At 40.9% G+C, this 24,152-nt stretch overlaps 1 protein-coding gene across 1 annotated transcript; it reads right to left on the minus strand.

Annotated features, from left to right (window-relative positions):
• Positions 1-10,650: 10,650 nt before the first annotated feature.
• LOC148134779 (testin-2-like) lies at positions 10,651-17,000 on the minus strand. The gene is made up of 4 exons (XM_087985363.1): positions 16,878-17,000; positions 15,759-15,924; positions 13,464-13,566; positions 10,651-11,040 (listed from the first exon to the last, which is right to left on the minus strand). The coding sequence occupies exons 1-4, from the start codon at positions 16,998-17,000 to the stop codon at positions 10,941-10,943; spliced, it is 492 nt and encodes a 163-aa protein (XP_087841489.1). The 3' UTR covers positions 10,651-10,940.
• Between the last annotated feature and the right edge of the window lie 7,152 nt (positions 17,001-24,152).

A 24,152-nucleotide genomic window follows, 5' to 3' on the forward strand; every position in this document is an offset into this window, starting at 1 on the left:
GTATGTCCAGTTTCTGTTGCCGACAGAATGAAGAAAGGAAGTATTGCGAATTAAATGTCGTTAGTCACCAAGGATTAAGGAAGGTTCAGGCCAAGAAATAGAAGCATTTTATTGTTTTGGATTGTGCAAAGACGCCGTTGAATTTTTCTGTACCTTCATTATGTACAAAGAAAGCCATAGGTAGAAATAAAATCATAGCCTTTGATGTCAATTCCCACATTTCGATAATGTTTAGACGGGTTATAATAGATTATGCACGTCCACGAACTATAAACAAAAGTGGGAACCAATATTTCATAATTGTAATGGGTGTGTCAACGAGGGTTCCAGAGACAAATTCATGATGAAATGTCAGGGCATAAAGGTTGTGATGGAGCTGCTTGCTTGACATAGGAAGATTCAGTCAGACAAAAAGGTTCAATTTTACGACCGAATTATGCAAGGAGGTTATGGACAGTTCAGGCATCAGTCACTTGACGTCAAGTGTGCACCATCCCGAATCTCAGGGAGTATTGTAAAAATGGCAGCAGGCCCTAAAGCTCACTTGAGCACTTACTGCCAGGATTACCCAAATGATCCTATTTATATTATTTACCATTAGGGATGCTTCACATGAAGGGACTCCGTTTACACCACTCGAATTGGCATTCGGACAGAAGTAAGAGGGCATTTAAAATTAATTATGGAAACGTTGACAGGTCCGAAGTCAGATACCTTAAGGTTGGATTACATTTCTGAGGTGAGAGAAAGATTCAACAGAGCAGATGAATTAGCTAGACAACATTGGACGGTGGCACAGCACCGAATGAAGCACGAAGCAGAGAACAAATCTAAAATCCGTATGTTTGACGATGAAGATAAATAATTTGTGCTGTTAGCAGTGGTAGGAGATTCTTTCAGAGCAAGATTGAATTATCCCTCTCAGATTGAGAAGAATTTAACTCAGATGAATTATCTGGAAAAGATACCAAAAACGAAAAAAGACTTTCAAGTATATTGTTTGAGCATGGTGGAATTGTACTATGGTAGGGAAAATGAATCAAGGAAGCAGGTATTGTTTCCTGCACTCAATGTGAGTAATCAAGTTGTGATGATTTGGATTTTAATGTGCCACAGAAAAAGGTTGAAGGATGAAGAAGTCCTTAGGGAATTGGATAGGGTAGAGCTCTATCTGTCCCAGGAGAAGAGAACTATATTGAATGATTTTTGTTACCGTGCTGTGGGCATCTATGCAGAAATGGAAGAGGGAGGACTATTGCCATATTAGATGAGGCTGACAAAGGGATAAAACAACATCCGTACGGGTTCAATCTTTTGAAATTAACGCAGCTTCAGAAGGAAGTGGAAGTTCATTGAGATGAATTAAAGCAAATGCAGTTTGCCAAACCTGTTTACGAAATTCGAAGTTACTGAACTATTCTGGAATGACTATCTGTAGATCAACGCTATGACTAAATCTGACTCACAATCAATTCCCAAACTGAAGATTTGTGTGGAGAAATCTGGACATGACATCACAAAGTTAGACTTCTTTTGTGATTAGGGTCAAAGTCAGAGAGAACAAAATATGTTTCTGCTTTTGTGATCCCAAACGGGCTATGTTAATTGAAAGTAATGCCCTTTGAAATTAAAACTGCAACAGCTACTTTTCAAAGTCTTGTGAACAGACCTGTTGTAGAGTTGACCAATTGTGCTGACTTAGTGATATTTAGCCATTCGTGGAAATATCACATGGAAAATTTGGTAGAGTTCTTTGAAAGACTATGGCAGGGGACGTTGATCGTAAACTTGCAAAACGAGGAATTGTGAAGTTGGAAATGGCATTCTTCGGGCACAGCAACGGAAGTGGGTGATAACACTGAGGAACATGAAGGTGAAAGCCATCGAGGAATTCCCAAACCATCCTCAAAGAAGGAAGTACTACGAGTTTTACAATTGAGCGGATTCTACAGGAAAATTGTTCCAAACATTACTAATCTTTTAGTTCGTCGTAAGGGGGACAACTTCCACTTCATAATAACGTGGATTTCACTCCTGCATACATTACATCATCTGTGACATAGCTACCGTTGAGTACAGCTGCAGCATCACTTTCGCGCTCTTATTAACAAAGGCAAGTATACCATATGCCTACTTAACGAGGTCACCCACCTGTTCTGATCACAGACTTCTTATGCAGCACCATTCAAAGCAACGACGTCGACAATCTGGTAGAATAAGGGCTGTCTCACGTTGAAACACTACTCTCTACAATTTCCCCACCACGCCAATATCTAAAACTTCCGTTATTCTCTTGAATTGTTTCCTGTGTTCTGATTTGGTCTATCTTTGCTTGCAGTTGGGTTGCTGGTTCATCATCATGCTTTGGTATACATGGTGAACTGTAAACTTATGCTGGGCCAGATAGCCTTATATTTATCTGTACAGTAACTGCAGAAGACAAGTTGGATTGATTCATGTGCTAATCCATGTTTGCACTGGTCCAGTTTCTAATTAGCAAAATAGAAGGACTATACGAAATCCTCAGAGAAAGTTGGCAATACTTGTTTAATTGACTGCCAAGACTTTATACGTAATATTGAGTAGTTATTTATTTTGCATTTGAAGAAGATAATCTCATTTATTGATTGATCAGTGAATTGAGACAATTTGTGCACTCAATGTGCAACTCAATGACAATTTTCTGGAATAACGGGACTTTCATTTTCAAAGTTTCTCCCTCTGAGGATTAACGCTACAGTACTTTACTGAGTATTGTGGACTATCGTGGCTGTTCGGGCCAGGTGTCCTGTCAGCAGAGTCTTCAAATCTCTCCCCTCAATCCTTCACTTCTGGGCTTATTCGTTGAATGGACTTTCGCACAAATTAACAAAATATTTAATTTGTATGTTGATTCCCAGAATAGTGAGGGCCTTGTGAGAAATCATTGCAATTTGAGAAAAAAAAGTATGTCTACGTCATTTGAAATCCAATGAATGCAAATATAACCTGATGCAATGTAGGTTAACAGGTGAAGCACATAAATTATATCCTTCACTCTCAGAAGAGATTTTCGGTGCTGAAAACAGTGCAACATATAATTACTTGTCAGTGAATGCCTCAAGGCATAGAGGGAAAGGAGAGAACCAGGGCAAACCTATATCAATTCTAGACAGGTTAAGTAAACTAATTATGACAGGTGAATATTCGAAGCCAATGCAACACCAGAAGCTCTTCGACCTCTGAGAGACGTTTACACCCTTGATGAAAGTCAAATTTCACCACCTGGAAAAGTATTCAAAGCTGATGCATTTTTAACTGCTTAGCAGGAGAGTAACCCCCTGCTGGTTATGAGTTATTCTCTGAAACTAAATACTTTAGTTTCATGTCCAGCTCATAAATTGGAAACGAAGCTGGGTACATACAGTGAATGATTGGCAGTTGGCTTAACTGCAATACGAACAAAGGAACATTGCAGTTATAAGTGGGAGTAGGGAAATCATTCCTCTGCTATTCCTCTGCTCGCTCTGCCATTTAATATTTTCAAGGCTGATCTTATCCTGACCTCAACTCCACTATCCTACCAAATGCCTATAGCCCTTTATGACACATTTAATCAGAAACACATCTATTTCTTTCTTGAATCTGTTGATTGATTCTGTCTCCACTTAACTCTGGGGCAGTAAGTTCCATATTCACAAACCCCTGAAAAAGTAGTTTCTCCACATCTCAGTGTTGAAGGTGCCTTCTCTAAATCTATCTCTATGACCTCATTTTCGAGACTATCACAAGGGGGAAAATCTGATCAACATATCCAGCTTATAAATGCCCTTTAGTATTTTAAATACCCCAATCAAATCGGCTCAATTTATTCTGAACTGAATGGAGTACAAGCCCGAGCTATTTAAACCCTCATCGTTTCACAGCCCTTCCATCCCTGGGAAATAACCGGATGAACCTTCTCTGAACGGCATCCAATACCACCACATCATTCCTCAAGCGAGGAAACTCATTTCTGAGTTGATCGTTATTAATGATATCTGAAGTTCCAATATTTGCTTCCACTATTCACTTCCTGTTTATACGCTTATAGAGGCTTTTGGTATCAGTGCTTATGGTTTCTGCTAACTTAGTTTCTCTTAGCTCGATTGATTCTGCTCTGAGTGAATCTTTGCTGACGTTTAGAATGCTCCCACTGCTCCAGAGCTTCACTAACCTTCACAGCATGAAATGTTTAGTGTTTATGCTCTCATTGACTTCGTGGATGATTTTGAACTATTTTACAATTCATATACTTCAATTGAGATATATTTAGCAACTCCCTCAGCATTTGCCACTGTTCTTCACCTCTTCCAGAGCTCCATTTTTTCCCCAAGCTACTCCGACCAACTCCTGCCTCAGACCTGCATAACTGCCTTTTCCCAACACTAAAACTCTCACATAGGACTCTGTCTTCACTCGAGTATGACGAGGTCACTGCCTCCAAGTGGATTGTAAACGACAAATTCATTTACCAATGTTTCATCGTTTCATAATATCAAATCAAAAAGTGCCAATTCTCTAGTTGGCTCCGTGACATGTTGCTTTAAGAAATAGCACCTTGCACTCTGAACAGGCCTTCGAGGCTCCCCTAACCACGTTAATTAATCCTATAAATACCTCTGTTTAAGTCGCTCATAACGGCCATTGCGCCTTTCTCAAAAGCCCTCCTTTTTTTTCCTGGTTTATGTCATGCCTTACTTCATACGTACTCTTCAGGATTCTGTAAATTATTCCTATCAAGGTGTAGGAGTACCTTGATTTTTTTATTTCCATACAGACAGATCAACCATTTTTGTCCCTCATGTCAATATCAAATCTCAATACAACCTTGATCATATCCTTCATCAATAAAGCAACTCCCCCTTGTTTCTTCTTGTCTATCCTTTGAGAATGTTGAATATCCTTGGATATTTAACTGCCAGTCCTGATCATCCTGTCACCATTTTTCAATAATCCCAACGAGGTCGTACCTAGTTGTCCCTATTCGTCTCGTCAGCACAAATGTTTCCTTCTGTGCTGCATAAACAAAGCCCTGGGTAGTTGCCGCTTGGAGTACTGTGAATAGATGTGGTCAGCACATCTTGGGAAGGACATATCGAACTTGCAGGGAGTACAATATACACGTATCAGTCAAAACTAGCCATGTAACTATTCAAATCCCGTGTGCTCATCCATTGGTCCACAGTCTTGGCATGTAAGTGCTCATCTGAATACGTCCTCAATGTTGTGTCGTTCAGACATCTTAGAAGGAGTATAGCATAGACTTATGACGATGTTTCTTAAACTTCATGGATCAAGCTATTTCAGGAAAGCATATCGAAATTTTATCCTTTCCCTGCGAATTTGAAAAGTTATGTTGTGATAGATGTGCTGTAAAGTTTAGAGATAAAACATCTCCACATGTTGGTGATTCTCGAACTAGGGAGCATGGTCTGAGATTTCACACCAGACAATTCTGGGGAGACATTAGAAAATGCATTTACAAACAAAAGGTGGTAGGTGTTCGCAACTCAATTCTACAAATGGAAGGGAATAGAATATAGAACATTGAAAAATACAGTGTAGAACAGGGAGTTTGGCCCTCGATGTTGAGTCAACCTGTGAGCAAATCTAAGCCAATCCCCCTACACTATCCCATCATCATCCACATGCTTATCCAAGGACTGTTTAAATGCACCTAATGTCACTGAGTTAGCTGCATTGGCAGGCCGGGAATTCCATGCCCTTATCACATTCTGAGTCAATACCTGCCTCTGCGTCTGTCTTAAATATATCCCCCTTCAATTTGCAGCCATGGCCCCACGAACAAGCTGACACCGTCATCCAAAGAAAATGACTGTCACTGTACATCCTATCTCATCCTCTGAGCATCTTGTATGTCTCTTTTAAATCCACTCTTAGTCTTCTTCTCTCCAAAGAGAACAGAATCACGTTCCTCAGCCTTCTCTCATAAAACCTTCCCTCCAGCCCAAGCAACATCTTGGCAAATCTCCTCTGCACCTTTTTCAATGCCTCCACGTACTTTCTGGAATGGAGCGACCAGAACTGTACACAATGTTCCAAATGAGGCCACAATAGCGTTTTGTACAGTTGCAGCATTACATCATGGCTCTGGAACTCAATCCCTCTAACAATCTAACACACAGTATGCCTCTTAACAGCGCTATCAACCTGGGTGGCAATTTTCAGAGATCTATGTATTTGGACACCAAGATCCTTTTGCACATCCACACTAACAGGAATATTTCCATTGACCCAGTATTCTGCCTTCCTGTTATTCTTCCCAAAGTGAATTCCCAAAGTGAGTCATTTATCTGCATTGAATTTCATATCTACTTTGAAATCCATGGCGTTGGAGATTACTGAACTTGATTTTGAATCCTGAAGACGTGAGTTTCCAAGAGGAAGGCTTTGCAGATGTACCAGCACTATGGACTATAGAATGTTGGATAAGTTGTTAATATTAAATCTGAGAGAAGGATTCAAATGTTATTCAAAGTTTAAATGGGTCTCAGCCAAAGACACTTGCCTTTGGCATATGGAGTTAGAGCAAAATGCTGAAGAAACACTTTAAGTATGCCAACACCTCTAGAGAGACAACAGAGTTAACTTTCTGAGTGCAGTGATGCTTCTTCAGAACTGGAAGCAGCTTGGAAAATGAGGAATTTCTGCTGCTGATGCGTCGTTGGATGCGGGTCTGGTGGGTGGGAAAAGGAGCAATAAGATAAGTAGTGAGGGAACCGAGAGAGAGAGAGAGCGAAATCAAACGACAGGTCGGCCAAGGCAATTTTGATCGTAAGCCAGGCAAGAAGACAAGCTGTACTGGTTACAATAAGCTCTCTGAGTTGGTAACAATGAGTTGGTACCAATGAATGTCACCCATTTCATGATAGTGTGCGTCGTGTTGTTCTACCAAGGAATGGAGCATTAGCACTTTGATATTATTGAACTCGATTTTGAATCCTGAAGTCTTCAGGGTCTCCAAGTGTACGGTTGTTTGCAGCTGTACCAGCACTATGGACGATTAAGAAAATTAGCTTTGACAGAAATAGGTTTTAACGAGCAGTTCTCTGATTGTTTCCTGGTTGGTTGACATCTTGTGATTGTGCACGGTGTAGGAAACGCCTCTTGAAAAAATTAGGTTGCACCAGTCGAGAGCAAATACTGAAGTATTCTCATCCCATATTACACCAATTTTATCCCTGTCCATTGCCGCCATTACTTCAGCTGAAAACTCAATTAAATTGTCAGACACGACCTGCTCTTAACAAAGCCATCTCTACTATCTGGTATTAACTTACCATTTTTCTAAGTGGATATTGTTTACATTGGTATCGCAAGTCACATCTAAATGCTTCTTAAATGTTTAAAGGGTTTCTGCCTCAATCACCCTCACAATCACTGTCATGGTATTACAGAAGTAAGTAGGTCAGACGAGGTCCTTCGACACAAATCTACTAAACTGTCAAGAAATACAGACAGCAAATGTAGCCCTTGGGCTACACAAAACTTCATTCTCAAAACAAAATGTGTAAGTCGACACTTGCCCCACTTTCATGCACTGGGCCGATAATTGTGAACTTTGTGACATTTCAAGTCTTCATCTGAAATACTTTTTAAAAGGTTTTGTGATTTGCATTCTCAACTACCCTGCCGGACAGTGCATTTCTGACCGCCATATAACCCTATATATTTTGTAACATCTACTGTCATTCACGTTCACCTGATGCTCCCTGGTGCAATTTATCTCCACCACTTTCCCAGGTAGTGCATTCCAAATTCTGATAACTCATGGTGCAAAAACGTTTTGCTATTACGAGGGGGCATAGCTTTAAATTAAGGGGTGGTAGGTATAGGATAGATGTTTGGGTTAAGTTCTTTACTCAGCGAGTCGTGAGTTCATGGAATGCCCTGCCAGTAGCAGTGTTGGACTCTCCCTCTTTATGGGCATTTAAGCGGGCATTGGATAGGCTAATGGAGGATAGTGGGCTAGTGTAGGCTAGGTTGGCTTGGATCGGCGCAAAATCGAAGGCCAAAGGGCCTGTACTGCGCTGTATTCTTCTATGTTCTATGTTCTAAGTTTCTCATCAACTGGCTCTTGCTGACAGACTTCATGTTGTTATCAGCAAGTTACTAATTATAATTGGAAAACGATATCATTCTTTACACTGTCAAAATTGATCATAGGTTTAAGCATTCCAAACAGGTCACTTTTTAATGTTCTCTGCCTCAAGGAGAAAATGACTATTCACTCTATCCTTTCATTGGATCCAGAATTCCTCCATATTTCTTCTAAAACTCCCTTTCACTCTCTCCTGGGCATTAAGATGTTCCACACTGAAGCTGCCCACAGCTGAATATAAAACTCCAAATGCGTCTTCCAGATAGTTTTTCTAGGTCTGTCACCCCTTCATTGTTTTTATCTTCCACGCCTCTGTGTAAAAACCGTAGTATTCTATTCCTTTCTCAATAACTGTTTCACAGTGCCTCACAGCACCAGGTAACCAGGTTCGATTCCAGCCTTGGGTGACTGTCTGTGTGGAGATGGCACATTCCCCTCCTGTCAACGTGGGTTTCCTCCATGTGCCCCGGTTTCCTCTCACAATCTAAAGATTAGGTGAATTAGCCATGCTAAAGTGTTCAGGGATGTTTAGATTAGGTGCATTACTCAGGAGTAAATATAAGATAATGGAGTAATGGGAATGGGTATAGGGGGATTTATGGACCGAGGGTCAGTGCGGACGAGTGGGGCTAAAAAAAACCCTGTTTCCAAATTGTAGCGATTTCATGATATTCTATGATGTTTCAACTTCCCTGGCAACCGTCTGAAATGCAAACACATTAACCCTGAAGTCTCTCTGCTACTATATGTCCAGCGAAGTTGAATCATTCAGTCTGTATTGCCTCTCTGTTCTGTCTATCAAAAAGCATCGTCACCTGTACCTATATATTGAAATTTATCTGCCAGGTGTCTGCCGATTCTGCCAACATACGAATATTCATTCGAAGATGATCAGTGTCATCCTCATTACTCACTATTCCACAAACCACCTTATCATTTGCGAATCCATATTCGAGTATTATCCTCTCTGTTGCGTTTAAGATTCTCTTCCTGATGCTGACTGCTATTATTATCGTGGCATGCATCACATGTCATTCATTTCCTTCCTTATTTTCTCATCAGTATCCTTAGTCATCCAGATTCCTACCATTTTGGATGCCTCAAATTTATTTCTGATGGGCTGCAGTAAGCATGCACACTATTCAACTATATTTCAACTATATTATCCCATTTCCATGCATTGTTTCTTATCAACGTGCTCCAATTTAGATTTTAGACCCATGACATCGTTCATTTTCCAGATGCAATATTAATCATTGAGTGATGTTTATATACATTGAACTGAATTTGGAAAATGATTAAGTTGTTATCGCTATTGCCTAACTGCTTCTCCACTCTGATGCTCCGCACTTGGCCTGCCTCAGTTTGTAGGATCAGATACAGTACTGCCCCGTTCTTTGTAGGACTAGAAATGCTCAGTTCTCGGAAGTTCTCCCGCGCACTTTACAGAATTTCACCCCTTCTGACAGCGCACACTCCTGTAATCTATCAGCCACAATAACAGCCATCCAATCAGATGGAATGCCGGCTGGCGCCAGTGCACGAACTCATTGCTCCTCACCCCCGCAGCAAGTTGGTCCACAGCAGAAGACAGTTTATTGATCCTTCACGTCCTCAACATTACTAGCCAAAACACCACCTGCACCAAAACCTAGAGAGACTTCCAGACCGACCACTTGAGAACCCATAATGCTACCTACGCTATTTCTGGCCACAAAGCCTACCCATCATTTCCTGATCCAGGAGCTGTTATGTTGTATATGCAGTGCAGTGCCATTTGCATATCATTTCCAGTCTGTCCCTTTTCGACGCCACCATATCACAGGAAGAGAAGCCTCACCAATCTTGACCTGGTTCTCTCTATCGTTCTAAATATCGTTTTCCATTCAATATAATTTAATTCATATTGTCAAGGAATTAACAATGCGCGACTGGAACACGGATGTAACACTATGCACACTATTTGTATCTACAACACGGGATAGAGAAACCTGGAATTATCTGTGCAGTGTGTCCATGCTGTACCATTCCTAGCAATTTCTCCTGCCCATGATATCGTCAGAAATAAACTAGTATTCGTCTATTTCACAGATCTGTGTGTGACCTCTTTTTGTCATTGACGGTTCTCCACCAGTATTGCTTTGCAATACTTAAAATACTCCGTGTTCCAGTTTTTCTATTCAGTGCCAATCAATAGATGAAATTACATATTCGCATTTGTCTGAACTGAATCTCATCGGGACACTCCCAGTCTACAGTCTGGCCAGCTTAACCTGTTTCCAGGAGGGTTTCTGGTTAGATTTCGTTCAATTAAGCCTGATTGTCCTCAACAACCCCATTGCATTTATTCAGTAACGGTGCTGGTGTCAAAAAACACAGACTCTTCAAATTTTCTGTGCATTTGTCTACAATGTGGTTTGACAATAGATTTCACAGCAGACAAGACAATTCATTCGGCACAAAGACAAATACGTTCCTTTGGAAAAAACAAGCTCTGAAAATGATTGCTGGCAGCCTTTATTATATTGTTGGAAATCAGCAGTACATGCAGATTATTGTCTTCTACAAGCTAGAGAATGTATTCATTCTATCATATACAGTGGCGATATGTATCAATCAGACAATGCCATTGGTTTTATATGAAGCGATAGAAATGTGCAAAAATCGTTATTATTTCACTTTTTCAATTTGCAGCAGACAATTAAAGCAATGTCTTTGAATGAATCAGCATTAGCAGAAATGGTCCGGTTTTTCATTCAGCTGGGATTGATGAAGCTCTGTCTTATCAGTTGGCTCGTTACACGACAGGGTACCGCACAAAACTGGCAATTTCACAATGATTCCCTCTATCCTTAGCAATTTTGATGTACCCGTCTTCACCCCAGTCTGTTCCCCAGCTGGAAAATAAGAAAATCGATTGGTGTTGGAATCAAAACGCTAATAAAAGAGACATGTTTGGAGAAGCAGCTGTTTTAACTCTGGTATATAATTGGAATTATTTTGGGGACTGAATTCTGGAATTACTGAGCGAGATAATGAGTTGTAAAGAATAAGTTGCATCAGGCTGGAAAGAGTCAATTGTTTTCTTTTGCATCAAAATTGCTGATCTGTACAGTACGTATGGACTCACTACAACATTTAAAATGACATGAGGTGAGATCATTATCAGGGATAGGTCTGCGACTGGAGTGGATATGAACGGGAAAGTGAATAGGGACGAGTGAGAGATTTATGGCCTCATGGAGATTTCCTTCTTGCCGTATGGAGGATGACATTTTCTCAGTTTTTTTTTAACCATCATCGTTCTGAGATTGCCTGCCACAGGATAGAGTCTGTGCAGAGTATGAATTGATTTGGGCTCAGGTTGCCCAGTGTCTGCTAAACTGCAAGGATACTTCGGCCTTAAAATTTATTCCATTCACGGTTACCCTGCCCAAATCTCATTTCCAGCTTTACCAAACTATTCCAGAACCCATTACACTGTCATGCTATCTACCTTATTAAACAACAATGTGTATGTTTAATAAGCTACCCACATAATGTTTCCTCTGGGAAATCATGTCGAAATGTGTGTGTGTGTGTGTGTGTGTGTGTGTGTGTGTGTGTGTGTGTGTGTGTCTGTGTCTGTGTCTGTGTGTGTCTGTGTGTGTGTATATTTACCCGAACCACAGGATTTATTTAATCAAACATTTTGTATCCAATCTCGCCCTGAAGATGTGACTGCTTCTTCCAAGGCTGACTGCCGTGATTGTAATAACGGCAGCTAGCGACCCCTCATGGAATAAATCGCTGAAAGGAGACAGACGGTGGTTGTTGATGGAAAATATTTATTCTAGAGTTCAGTTACTAATGAAGTACTGCAAGGTTCAGTTTTGGATCCACTTTTGTTCATCGATTTTTAGATAAATGAACTGAATGAGAGCACAGAAGGATGGTGGATTAATATGCGGATGACATTTAGTTCGTTTGAGTTGTGGACAGTTACTAAGGATGTATGGATTGCAGAGATAAGTAGATAAGCTGCAGAGCTATGACGAAAGATAGTGAATGCAGTTTAACGCGGAAATGTGTGAGGTGATTCAGTATGGAAGGAATCCAATGTAATGACCGAATGGTCAGATTCGTGCTTATGTAGATGAGCACAGAGATCTCGATATCGAGGTACATCGATGTTTGAATGTTGCCTCCCAGGTTGATAGGGTTATTGAGATGGCATATGGTGTGTTAACTTTGATTGATAGGGGGATTCAGTTTCGGAACCAGGAGATCATTCTTCAAGCCGTACAGAACTCTATTGCAACCACATTCTGGGTAATGTGTACAGTTCTGATCACCATATTACAGGAAGAATGTGCATGCTTTGGAACGGGTTCAGATGAGATTTACTGGGAAACCGCCAGTTATGGCGGGAGATAGTAAAACGAAAAGCTGAGGGAGTTAAGGCTGTTTTCTTTAGGAACAAGATTGAGAGGTTAATTAATTGAGACACATAAGTTAATTAAAATATTTGATAGGTTGGATAGTGAGAGGCATTTTTCCTTGAATGGCGATGGCTGGCAGGAGGGCTTTAAAATAGATAGATATTGGACAAATGTCAGTGGTAGTTTCTTTCCTCAGATTGTTGTAGGGCTTGGAACTCTGCCTGCAACAGTAGAGGTATTGCCACATTTCAGAGTATTTAAATGGTCATTGGTCAGGCATATGGATGAGAATGGAATCGTGTTTGTTACATGGGCTTCAGATTGGTTCCAAAGGTCGGCACAACATCGAGTGTTAAAAGGCATGTACTGGGCTGTAAAGTTCTATGTTCTGCGATCCAAAATTGGGGCTGTTAATCTGATCCCATCAGTGCCCTAGTGACAAGTGATTCGAGCTTTGCCCTTGTTTCCCTGTGAACAGGTTGTACAGTTGGGTTTGGGATCTGACTTTGCCGCCCATTTCCCCAATAACTTGCTTTTTGTTGTGTATTGCTGTTAATTTTAACCGTATGTTTGTAATTTGTACTGGTAAGTTTAAAAAATGGTTGTGATTCAGGGATAATGACACTCTGATGCCTGCCTCTGTACGAAGCAATCCTTCAGTCAAGAACCGTACACTTGTAAGTGCAGCGTTACTTGGTAATGGGATACCTGCCTCAGACGTTTTTTTTAGATATCATCCCAGACAGCATAACCATTAAGCATTCACTTCCAGATAAACACAGTGTTACCTGCTCGTTGAACAGATACGCAGGTTGCAGCACAGAGACAGGAAATTCACGCCATGTCACTGTCCCTTCTCAATCTGTGATCAGGTATTTGTTATTTCATAGAGTACGGACCTGTTTTTAACCAGCCAATAGTTCATTCCATCCTCAATTCCAAAACCAACCACCAGCACTTCATCGGTTACATATCCATTGCAATTTTCATCATAGTAAACTCCTGTAAGGAGACACATATTAAATGGTTTATCTGTGAAATATTTAATTAGTGTTAATTTAGCTTTGATTAATGAACCTGTTTTTACTAACTGTCTTCAAATTGATCGTCAATTCAAACACTTTAATCATTGTTTCCCAATGACATTGTCTCTCGCATTCTCACTTCCTCTCGTCACATCCTTCAGAGTCATAGAGTTTTATAGTGTAGAAATGCTTCGATCTTTCGATCGAAATCGTCCATGCTGAGCACATATCCTCAACCAATCTCGTCCTATTTTCCAGCACTTGGCCAATATCCCTGTAAACCATTCCTGTTCATGTACCCATCCAGATGCCTTTTCTAATGTTGTATTTGTATCACTCTCCACCTCTTCCTCTGGTATTTCATTCCGGACACGGACAATGTTCTGTGCGAAAACATTGCTCCTCAGATAACTTTTAAATCTTTCCCTTCTCACCTTAAACGTACGGTCTCTAGTTTTGGACTCTCCTCTTCTTTATTCGTCCCATACCCATTATTGTTTATGAACCTCCACAAGCTCACCCTTCAGTCTCTGTCGTACCAGCGAACAAGGCTGCAGCCTCCTCAGCCTCGGGCGAAAGTGAGGACTGCAGATGCTGGAGACCAGAGTCCAGATTAGACTTATGCTGGAAATGCACAGCAGGTCAGGCAGCATCTGATGAGCAGGAAAATCGACTTCATCAGGAAGGGCTTTTGCCCAAAACTTGATTTTCCTCCTCTTCAAAGGCTGCCTGACCTGCTGTGCTTCTCCAGCAAAACTCTAAGCTGGACTCAATTCAGCCTCACTTCAACCCTAAAATACTTCAACCTAAGTCTTTGTCAATATTTTCTGGATCCTTTCAAATTTAACAAAATCTTTCTTATAGCAGAAAGTTCAGACATTAACATAAAATTATAAAACTGGCCTTACCAATGTCCTGTGCAGCTGGAACATGACATCCCAAAGCATATACTCAATGCACTGAGGAATGCTGCTTTCACTACCCTGTCTACGTGTGACTCCAAAATCATGGAATTTTGCACGCGGGCCCCGAGGTCTCTTTGTTTTTAAATAACACTCCCTCAGGCCCTGAAACGTACTGCATACATTTCTTTACTTTCTTTAATTGTCTCCTTTCCATTTCTGCTGGCACTGGAACACCATCCCTTTTTTTATTTAATTTCCTTGTTCCACCCAATTACAGACTATCTGCTTTCCAATTGATGGTCCGACCTTGATAACATTCTTCCATTTTTTATCATTTTTGCTGTTGTTTTTTATATCAATGATTGATATAGTATCTTGCTGAGATAATTTTCGAAGTAGAAATAATTTACCAGACATTTGCAGAACACACTGACCATGGTATCTGACGTGTGAAATATCGGTTTGCTGCCATGTGTGTTAACACATTCTGTTAACTTACAAAATCCTACACCTGGGGTGATGAACGATTCAGTATTTTCAAGTTTGTCTCAAATTGTGGGTTGTACAGTAGAAGTGCTTTGTGATTTGAAATGGTGATGAAGTCAATAGGGAATGGTCCTGCACATGGAGACGACCTGTATCATCATCACAAGGAAGCTGTGCAGGCGTCCACCTCCCTGTTCAGACCACCGTCTTTGCAAGTCATCTCGAGTTGTCACACGAGAGGAGATCAAGAACAGAATAGAAACAGCTGCTGAGAGAAGAGGTGGAGCAGAGAGTGAAGGACTCTCAGCAGGACGCCAAGAGATTTCAAGTCGAAGGTCTCGCCCTTCCTCTTAATCCAGATACAGTGAGTGCAGCGTGTTCAGTTTACAATTAATAAAACGCTGACTTGTGCAGGCACTCAGCAGCACTTCAGGGCAGTTAAACCTCACTATCAGTTCTCTTGGCTATAACAAAACGTTATGAGCTATTTGCATCATTCCGAATGGGAGTAGGTCCATTTCTCATTCCCATTCATGAGCTCAACTTGTAGCATGGTCTAGCTTTAACTCGATGATATCTGACAGAACTGGACGGCATGTAACACGGGGGGAGTGTAGGCAGAACAAGGATAAGGGTATTGGTCCATGGTAAACTTTGCAGTAATATTAATACCAAAATAGTGACAGTAAATGTGTCTGTAGATGTATGATTTCTAATACCTTTTCCTGAACAGTCGATAATCCGATTCAAAGACATCATCCAGTGCTCGGCGACTTACCTCCTTTATAATGTTGAAAGGATTTCAGACTTGCATTAATCACAACAGACATCGGTCCTATCTCTCTCACTGCTTGTTCCAATGCTGCCTCGCCTCCCCAAACCCATTTGTAGTCAGTGATTTTAGCAGCAATTTTATCTCGCTGAAATTTGCACTGGCGTCCATGCTATATTTTAAATAAAATGTTCAAAAGGAATACTCATTAAGGTCATAATAAAGCTATTTTTTCTTTGCTTAACACTTTTCTGCATTCCGACTTTGGCAGCCAATTCATTTTCCCAAATCTGTGCGATATTTGTTCACTATTTGTTTAGAAAAAGGCACATTTTGCATGACTTAGCATGAAAACAAACCATTTGTTCGAACTCGTCCACGCCAGTCACATATCCTGACGTATTGTAGTCCCATTTACGACCACTTGGCCCTGAACACTTCCAATCCATATACCCATCTCCGTACCTTTTTAATTTTGTAATTGTACCAGCCTCCACCACTTCTTCAGGCAGGTCATTCCATACATACATGATCCTCGGCGCGAGACAGTTACAACTCAGATCATTTTTAGGGTTTTCTTGTGTCAAACTTAATATTTTTTACTCTATGTATTCGAAACATTCTACACTGAGACGAAGCAATGGTATTACAAATGACTTGAAATGTGAGAAAATAAAAAAAGTACTTTGCCTTGACAACTCAATATCCCAATCAGGCTCACCATCTAGTTAGCTCATACCGAAACTACATTAGAAAGAGTTGAGCCTTTTCACAGTTTTCGGTCGACTCATCTGAAACTTGTGATCATCCAGTAGTGAATTAAATTCTTCACATGCAGATAAACGTTTCCCGGGGGATCCAAGATGGCGGCGACCCAGCAAGTCTGAGTCTACAGTGCTCCACCCAAGACTTGGGTAAAGTGGGTCACCCACCCTCACCACACTCACCAAATAATTTATAATAGCTGTTTAATTTAATTAGTTGTTTAATATTAAATTTAAACAATCTAATCTTTGGTAAAAATGACTGAAGGGAAGGGAGCCCACAGCTCTCAACAAGCAGAAACCCCTTCCCCACCCTCTCCAGCTGCAGCTGAGGCGTCCACAGCCGCCCCTGGGGACTTACTGACAGTGACAAGCCTGTAGAAATGATCTCCAAACTGGACGCGAAGATCGACGCTTTCATCGAAGAATCCCGAAGTCGAAGGGAATCACTCTCGGCCGCGCTGCAGAAGCACGACAGAGGCATCCAGTAAATCGAGCGCGGAGTCGGAGCGGCGGAGTTAAAGGCCGCGACCTCCGAAACTACAACACAATCGGCCGTGGATCAGGTCCGGACTCTCGAGCAGCGAGTCCAGAACTTAGAGAATCACATTGACGAGCTCGATAATCGAGGTCGTCGAAAAAATATTCGTTTGCTGGGCCTTCCCGAACGGGATGAGGAAGGCCAGCTTCCAGCGTTCCTCGAGAAGTGGCTGCCACAGCTTTTAAATCTGGAAGCTGGATCAGGCCAGGTAAGGGCAGAATGGGCCTACCGGGTCGCAATACGCGGGCCCGGCTCGAACCAGCGCCCACGCGCCGGTCCTGTTCCAGCTGCAGAGCTACAAGGAGAGGCAGATACTCCTTGAAGCCTCTAGAAATCTTGGAAATGACCCTCAAGCTATGATCTACAAAGGATCCAAGATCATGTTATTCCACGACTTTTTCCCAGCTCTGGTCCGAAAGAGGAAGGCATTCGATGAGGCGAAGAAGCGTTTAAGGGACTTAAATATTCAGTACTCCTTACTCTACACAGCGATGCTATGCTTTAACCATGAAGGATCCATGTATAACTTCGGATCGCCAGAAAAGGCGAAGGAATTCTTGGACTCTCTTAGATAAAATGTAAGACATAATGGATGTTGGTTTGCCTTTCCCGCCGCTTTGGTTTATATCCCCCTTTTTTTCTTACTTTACCGATTAATATTATCATGGGGGTGGGGTGGGGAGAGGGATTTGATTATCTCCCCCCCTTGGGGTTGTTTTCTTTTATTATTTTATGTGTATATGTGGGATGTATGTATATATGTGTGTGTATATATATATATATATATATATATATATATATAAGCTGGGGTGTTTGGTTAATGTTGGTGGGGGGAGGTGGTTTCCTTATTCAATTTTACCTCTGTCTTTAGAAGCGGGGTTGTTTCTCCCTTGTTATTTGTATTAGCATATTTAATTATTATTTGTTGAGGTTGTAATTTTATAGTTGAATGTTTATATATGGTATTAACATTACCAAATATATCCAGGTGTTGGCATGGGTGGGGGTCGGGTGCTCACTGTTAACTCTAGCTTTGTATTATATCTGAATTCTCCTCATTTTATTGAGGAGTGCCTGGGTCAAGGGTGGGGCATTGGTTGGGAGAGGATATGAAACACTTTGGAGAGGAAGGGACACCCCTGGGAACAATGGGGAAAATCTCCACTTCGATACGTTTTATATTTTTTTTATTTGGAAATAGTTTTTTATTGTATTGTTGTGAAAGTATTAGAGAGGCTGTATTTTTGTAAATTTTATATGCTCTACGCTCGGGATGTTCTGGATAGGGTTCCCCCTCCCGGGGGATCTAGGATTGGCCCAGATGATTATGGTTGATCAGTCGGTTAAGTGGTGCACCTAAAATGTCAAAGGGAACAATTCGCCAGTCAAAAGGAAGAAAATCTTATCAAATCTTAAGAAGGAAAGAGTTGATATAGCTCTCCTACAGGAGACACACCTGTCGATAAAGAACAGTGTGGATTTGATCAGGCCTTTTTTTCTTCTTTTAGCTCAAAAAGCAGGGGAGTTGCTATTCTTGTTCGGAAGAATTTCCCTTCCAAAATCCTAAAGCAGATAAAAGACGAATCTGGACGATATATTTTGATTAAAGCCCTCATAAATGGAGAGGAATATGGGATTTTACATTTGTACTGCCCCCCGGCACACCCCTTTAAATTTATAACGGAAGCCTTTTCAAAATTGATGGCTTTTCGTGCCCGTCATGCAACTATAGGGGGAGACTTTAATTGTATTATGGATCCGGAAATAGATAGGATTCCCAAGAGTACGTTAGGAATATCACCCAGATCTCGACAATTGATGGATCTGAACAAAGAATTAGGATTAGTAGATGTATGGAGATGTCTTCATCCACAGGGCAGAGATTTTTCTTTCTACTCCAATCCACGTAAATGTCACACCAGAATTGATATGCTTTTTGCCCCCTCGATTTTTTTAAATTCCATCTCAACCTGTAAAATAGATAGTATAGCAATTTCCGACCACGCTGCTGTATACATGGAAACTAAGGCGAGGAACAATGGGACATCCCCTCGGCATTGGCGTATGGATCCCTTCCTAATGAAAGATAGAAAATTTGCAAAGTACTTCTCTCAAGAATTTAAAACTTTTTTAGAAATTAATTCAGGTACAGCTAGCAACCCATCAATGATGTGGGAGACCATCAAAGCTTACACGCGAGGTTTGATCATCTCCTACTCAGCGAGCCAGAAGAAATTGAAGGGAGAACAATAGCGTCTGCTTGAAGCTCGCTTAAAAGCAGCTGAAACAGCATACACTGATAGACCTTCTTTTATTAAATTGCAAAGGATTACGGCTCTTAGGACAGCTCTAAACACTACGCTTACTCAAACGGCTAAGAGGGAAATATTATTTGCAAAACAAAGGTTATATGAATATGGCGACAAACCGGGTAGATACTTAGCATTCCTTGCAAAAAAAAAAAGGCCCCTCAGACTATTACGTCTATCAAGGAAAGTATGGGTATTCTGACTCATGGTGATATAAAGATTAATGCGATCTTTAGAGAATTTTATTCTCAGTTATATAAATCGCAGGATTGTGAAGATAGGACGAGGAGGATGGAGTGACTTTTTAAAAATTTGACTTTTCCAGGCCTAACTCCGGAACAGGTATCGGCCCTAAATTCTCCTCTAACAGTCCAAGAAATACTTGATTCAATTAGGCAACTTCAGAGCGGTAAGGCACCGGGCCCAGATGGTTTTCAAGCTGAATTCTACAGAAAATTTGCAGATATATTGGCTGGTCCACGTATGGACATGTATAACTATGCATATAGTCAGGGCTGTCTCCCGCCTTCGCTGAAAGAGGCAAATATCTCTCTTATCCTTTAAAAAAGAAAGGATCCAGAAGATTGTACATCATATAGACCAATATCCTTGCTAAATGTAGATTTTAACATCCTTTCTAAAACGTTAGCACTGAGACTAGAAAGGGTAGTGACACATATTATAAAGGAGGATCAGACGGGGTTTATTGAGGGCTGTAGATCATCCAATAATATTAGAAGAGTTTTGAATATGATTCAAGCCTGCTATCAGGGAAAGATACCAGGAGTAGTAGTTTCATTAGACGTGGAAAAGGCATTTGATAGGGTTGAATGGTCATATTTGTTTTACACATTGGAAAGGTTTGGCGTTGGACAGGTGTTTACCAAATGGGTCTCAACATTGTCCGTGATCCCAAAGCAGTTGTGGTTACCAATGGATTAGGTTTGGATAGCTTCAGTGTGGGTAGGGGCTGCCGTCAGTTATTTACACTCGCCATTGTTATTTACACTAATAATTGAATCACTAGCAGAAGTTATACGAGCTGATCCTAATATAACGGCCCCGAGGATTGGTACAGGTAAACATAAAATTACCCTTTATGCAGATGATGTCATTCTATTCCTCAGTAATCCTCTGATGTCCGTACCTCGCCTAATCCAAGTTATTAATACATTTAGCGCATTCTCAGGCTATAAAATTAATTTTTCAAAATCGGAGGCTAAGCCAATGGGTGGCCTTGCTATGACACCCCATTGAGTGGATGGATCCCTTTTTCCCTTTCGTTGGTCCCTGGAGGGCTTCTTATAGTTAGGCATTTTTATTACTCCAGTATTTGGTCAGTTGTAGAAGGCTAATTTTGTGCATTTACTGGAAAGGATAAGGCAGGACCTCCAGCGATGGGGAGACCTTCCAATTTCCTGTTTGGGTAGAACAGCAATACTCAAAATGAATGTCCTGCCCCGTCTCCTATATCCTATGAGAATGCTTCCGGTGATGCTGCCGAGGACGGCTCAACGTAAATTATATGGCTGGCTGGGTTCCTTTATCTGGAATCATAGACGGCCCCTCATTAAGCTGAAGAAGCTACAGCTTCTACAGACAAGGGGAGGATTGGACTTCCCAGACTTTAGGAAATATCAGTTCAGTTCCCTATTAAGTTACATCGCTGATTGGGTCTTGTCTGATCCACAATCAATCTGGTTGGACATCGAGGCCTCTCAGGTAAAATACCCACTTATTAACATTTTATTTTCAGACAAGAGGAAAATCATTCCAGATCGCTGTAAAAACCCTATAATACTAAACACAATTAAGGCCTGGAAAATAATGCGGCAAAATGAGGGCAATTCACGCAAAACATCCCCCTATGCACCGATAGTGGGAGCATGGGGATTCCAACCGGGGTTTACAGATGCCACTTTTAAACTCTGGAGATCCAGGGGTATCTCATGTCTAGGGGACCTATTTAAGGATGGGGTCCTGATGTCTTTTGAACAGCTGCGTCAGAAATTCGGATTACCGAATGGAGACCTCTTTCGATACTTCCAAATTCGAGATTATATACAGAAGAAGACTAAGTTATGAGATAGTCTTTATAAATCAGATATAGAATGTAGTGTTCTACTACCAGTGGGGGTATCTTCCGTCAGTACTATTTATCATTTACTACATGATGAAGTATCGGGAGATATGGATAATCTGCTTAAAACATGGGATCAGGATTTGTGACTAGAAATCTCTCTAGAAACGTGGAATGATATTTGGGAAAACGCTAGAATAATTACTATCTGTAACAGAACCCAGGCTATCCAGCTGAAGATACTTCATCGGGCCCATATAGCACCGGTTCGACTGGCAAAATTTAAGGCAGGAGCATCTCCAAAGTGTCCCAAATGCAAAATAGAGGTGGGCACTCTTGTACATTGAGTATGGACCTGTCATAACATCCGTAGATATTGGACTAAAGTAGCAAGTACCCTGACAGAAATTTTAGGAACAGAAATTAAAGTGGACCCTGTTTCTCTCCTTTTGAGCTTTTCGAACTTTCCCTCCCTGGACATGTACGGGAAGAGACTATTTTCTATTCTTTCTTTCTGTGCAAGGAAAAATATTTTGGTGAACTGGGTGGCTGAGGGCCCCCCGGACTTTCAAATTGGCACAGATTACTTATGGAATGTATTCCCCTTGACTTCCTTACAAATATGGTACACCGAAAGACCGAATTATTTTATAAAATATGGCAGCCCTTCTTGAATTACATAAATACAGATATCTCGGCTATCCTAACAAGGCTTTTATTTAATTGAGATTACAAATCTGGCTGGTCCGGGGCCCCTGAGGAGAGGAATCCCGCACGAATACGGGTTTTATTACATCTGATGTTAACTCATTCCGAGCATGTAAGAGACTGAAATATACACTTTGGTTAGTTGTCGGTTAGATTAGTGGATAGTTGAGGTTTTTTTTTCTTTTTCGGTATTTATTTTCTTTTGTTAAATTTTGGCTGTTGTATATTTGATTTAATTGTACATCAATGTTTATATTTGAGAGTTTTGTTTATTTTTGTAAACTTCTAAAAATGTTAACTTTCTAATAAAAATATCTATTAAAAAAAACGTTTCCCAAACCGTCAATAATTACATCATTAGAGTCATTGGATTACAACTAATTAGTATTAGTCTCAGTACCTATTCAAATATTTCCCCTTTCATCTTAAAGCTCTGCTCTCTAGGTTTGGACTCTGATCCCATGGCTAAAACATTCTGCTCTTCACCCGATTCATGCATTTCATGATTTTATAAACTTTGATAATGTCACCCCTCAGCCTCTGTTCCTCCGCTTGGAGAAAAGCCCCAGACTATTCAGTCTCTCCCGATAATTGAAACCCAATCCCAGCAACATCCTTGTCAATATTTTCTGCACCCTGTGAAAGTTAACAACATCCTCCCTTTAACAGAGCAACCAAACGTGTGTACAGTTTTACAAAAGTAGCCTCACCAATGTCCTGTCCAGCTGCATTATGACGTCCCAATACCCTTACCAATGTTTTGAACAATAAAGGTAACTATGCCAATTGCCTCCTTTACCATCCTATCTGTCCTCGGCTCTACTTCCAAGGAATTATACACCTGCAGCCCTCGGCTTCTCTGGAAATTCTTGCATGTTGGAAATGATGGAGTATATTGATTGTCTAAAGTATGGTCTCGATGCCCTTGTTTAAACGAAAATTGGAAAATTATAAATGTGGTGACTTTGCTGCTCTCTGATGGAGTGAAGATTCTGGTCAATAATTTTCAATTACTTCTCACCAATGTTGCAGTTACTTCAGTTTCAGGACACAGGGCAGAACATGATGCCAACTCTGGGGTGAGATTGATACTGGGAGTGATATCGAAATGGGTGGGTGTTTGTAGCAGGAGGAATTGCCACATACACCGAGATTTAATTCCAAAATGGATTAAAATGTAGTTGTGGCAGACTGTGTCAGCGTTCATTCAAACTTGGCTTGGAGAAGGTGTGATGAGCTGCCATCAAGAACATTTACAGAAATTTTGATCGGTACTATTCTGTGCGAGAGGGAGTTCAAGGCATTTGACCCAAAGTCGGTGATGGAATGACAATAAATTTCTGAGCAGGAATGGTGAGTGATTTGAGGTGATGTTGCAGGGAGTGGTGTTAACTGTATCTACTACGGTCCTTGGCAGATGTGGTCTTCGGTTTGGAAGGTTCTGTCTACAGTCCATCGGTCAACTTCACAGCTGTAGCTCGTGGATTGTATATACTGCTATCACTTTGTGATGATATTGGAGGGAATAAATATTTGTGGATTTGATGCCAGACAAATGCAGTGAATGTCCTGGATGGTGTCAAATCTACTCAGTGTCAAACATAGAACATTGAACAGTGCAGCACAGTGCAGGCCCTTCGGAACCCAATGTTGCACCAAACATTTATCTTAATCGAAGATCAACCTAAATACACACCTCTCAAATTGCTGCCGTGTATGTGCTTGACCAGCAGCCGCTTAAATCTTCTTAATGTCTCTAACTTTACCACCAAAGCTAGCAGTGCAGTCCACGCATCAAAAACTCTTTGCGGAAATAACCAACCTTTGATATCTTCCCTTTACTTTCTCCAGTGACCATAAACAAATGACCTCTCCTGACAGCCTTTTTTCCTGGGTAAACGTCTCTGGTTACTTTCCACTTCTTTATCCAACCCAATTATAAAAAAACAACAATTCTTAATCAAAAATATTTATCCAAACAATCCAAAATCATATATC

This window comes from Chiloscyllium plagiosum, unplaced genomic scaffold (genome assembly GCF_037043375.1).
Source record: "Chiloscyllium plagiosum isolate Xiang-an unplaced genomic scaffold, Cpla_swu_hap1 HiC_scaffold_52, whole genome shotgun sequence".
Lineage (NCBI taxonomy): Eukaryota > Metazoa > Chordata > Chondrichthyes > Orectolobiformes > Hemiscylliidae > Chiloscyllium > Chiloscyllium plagiosum.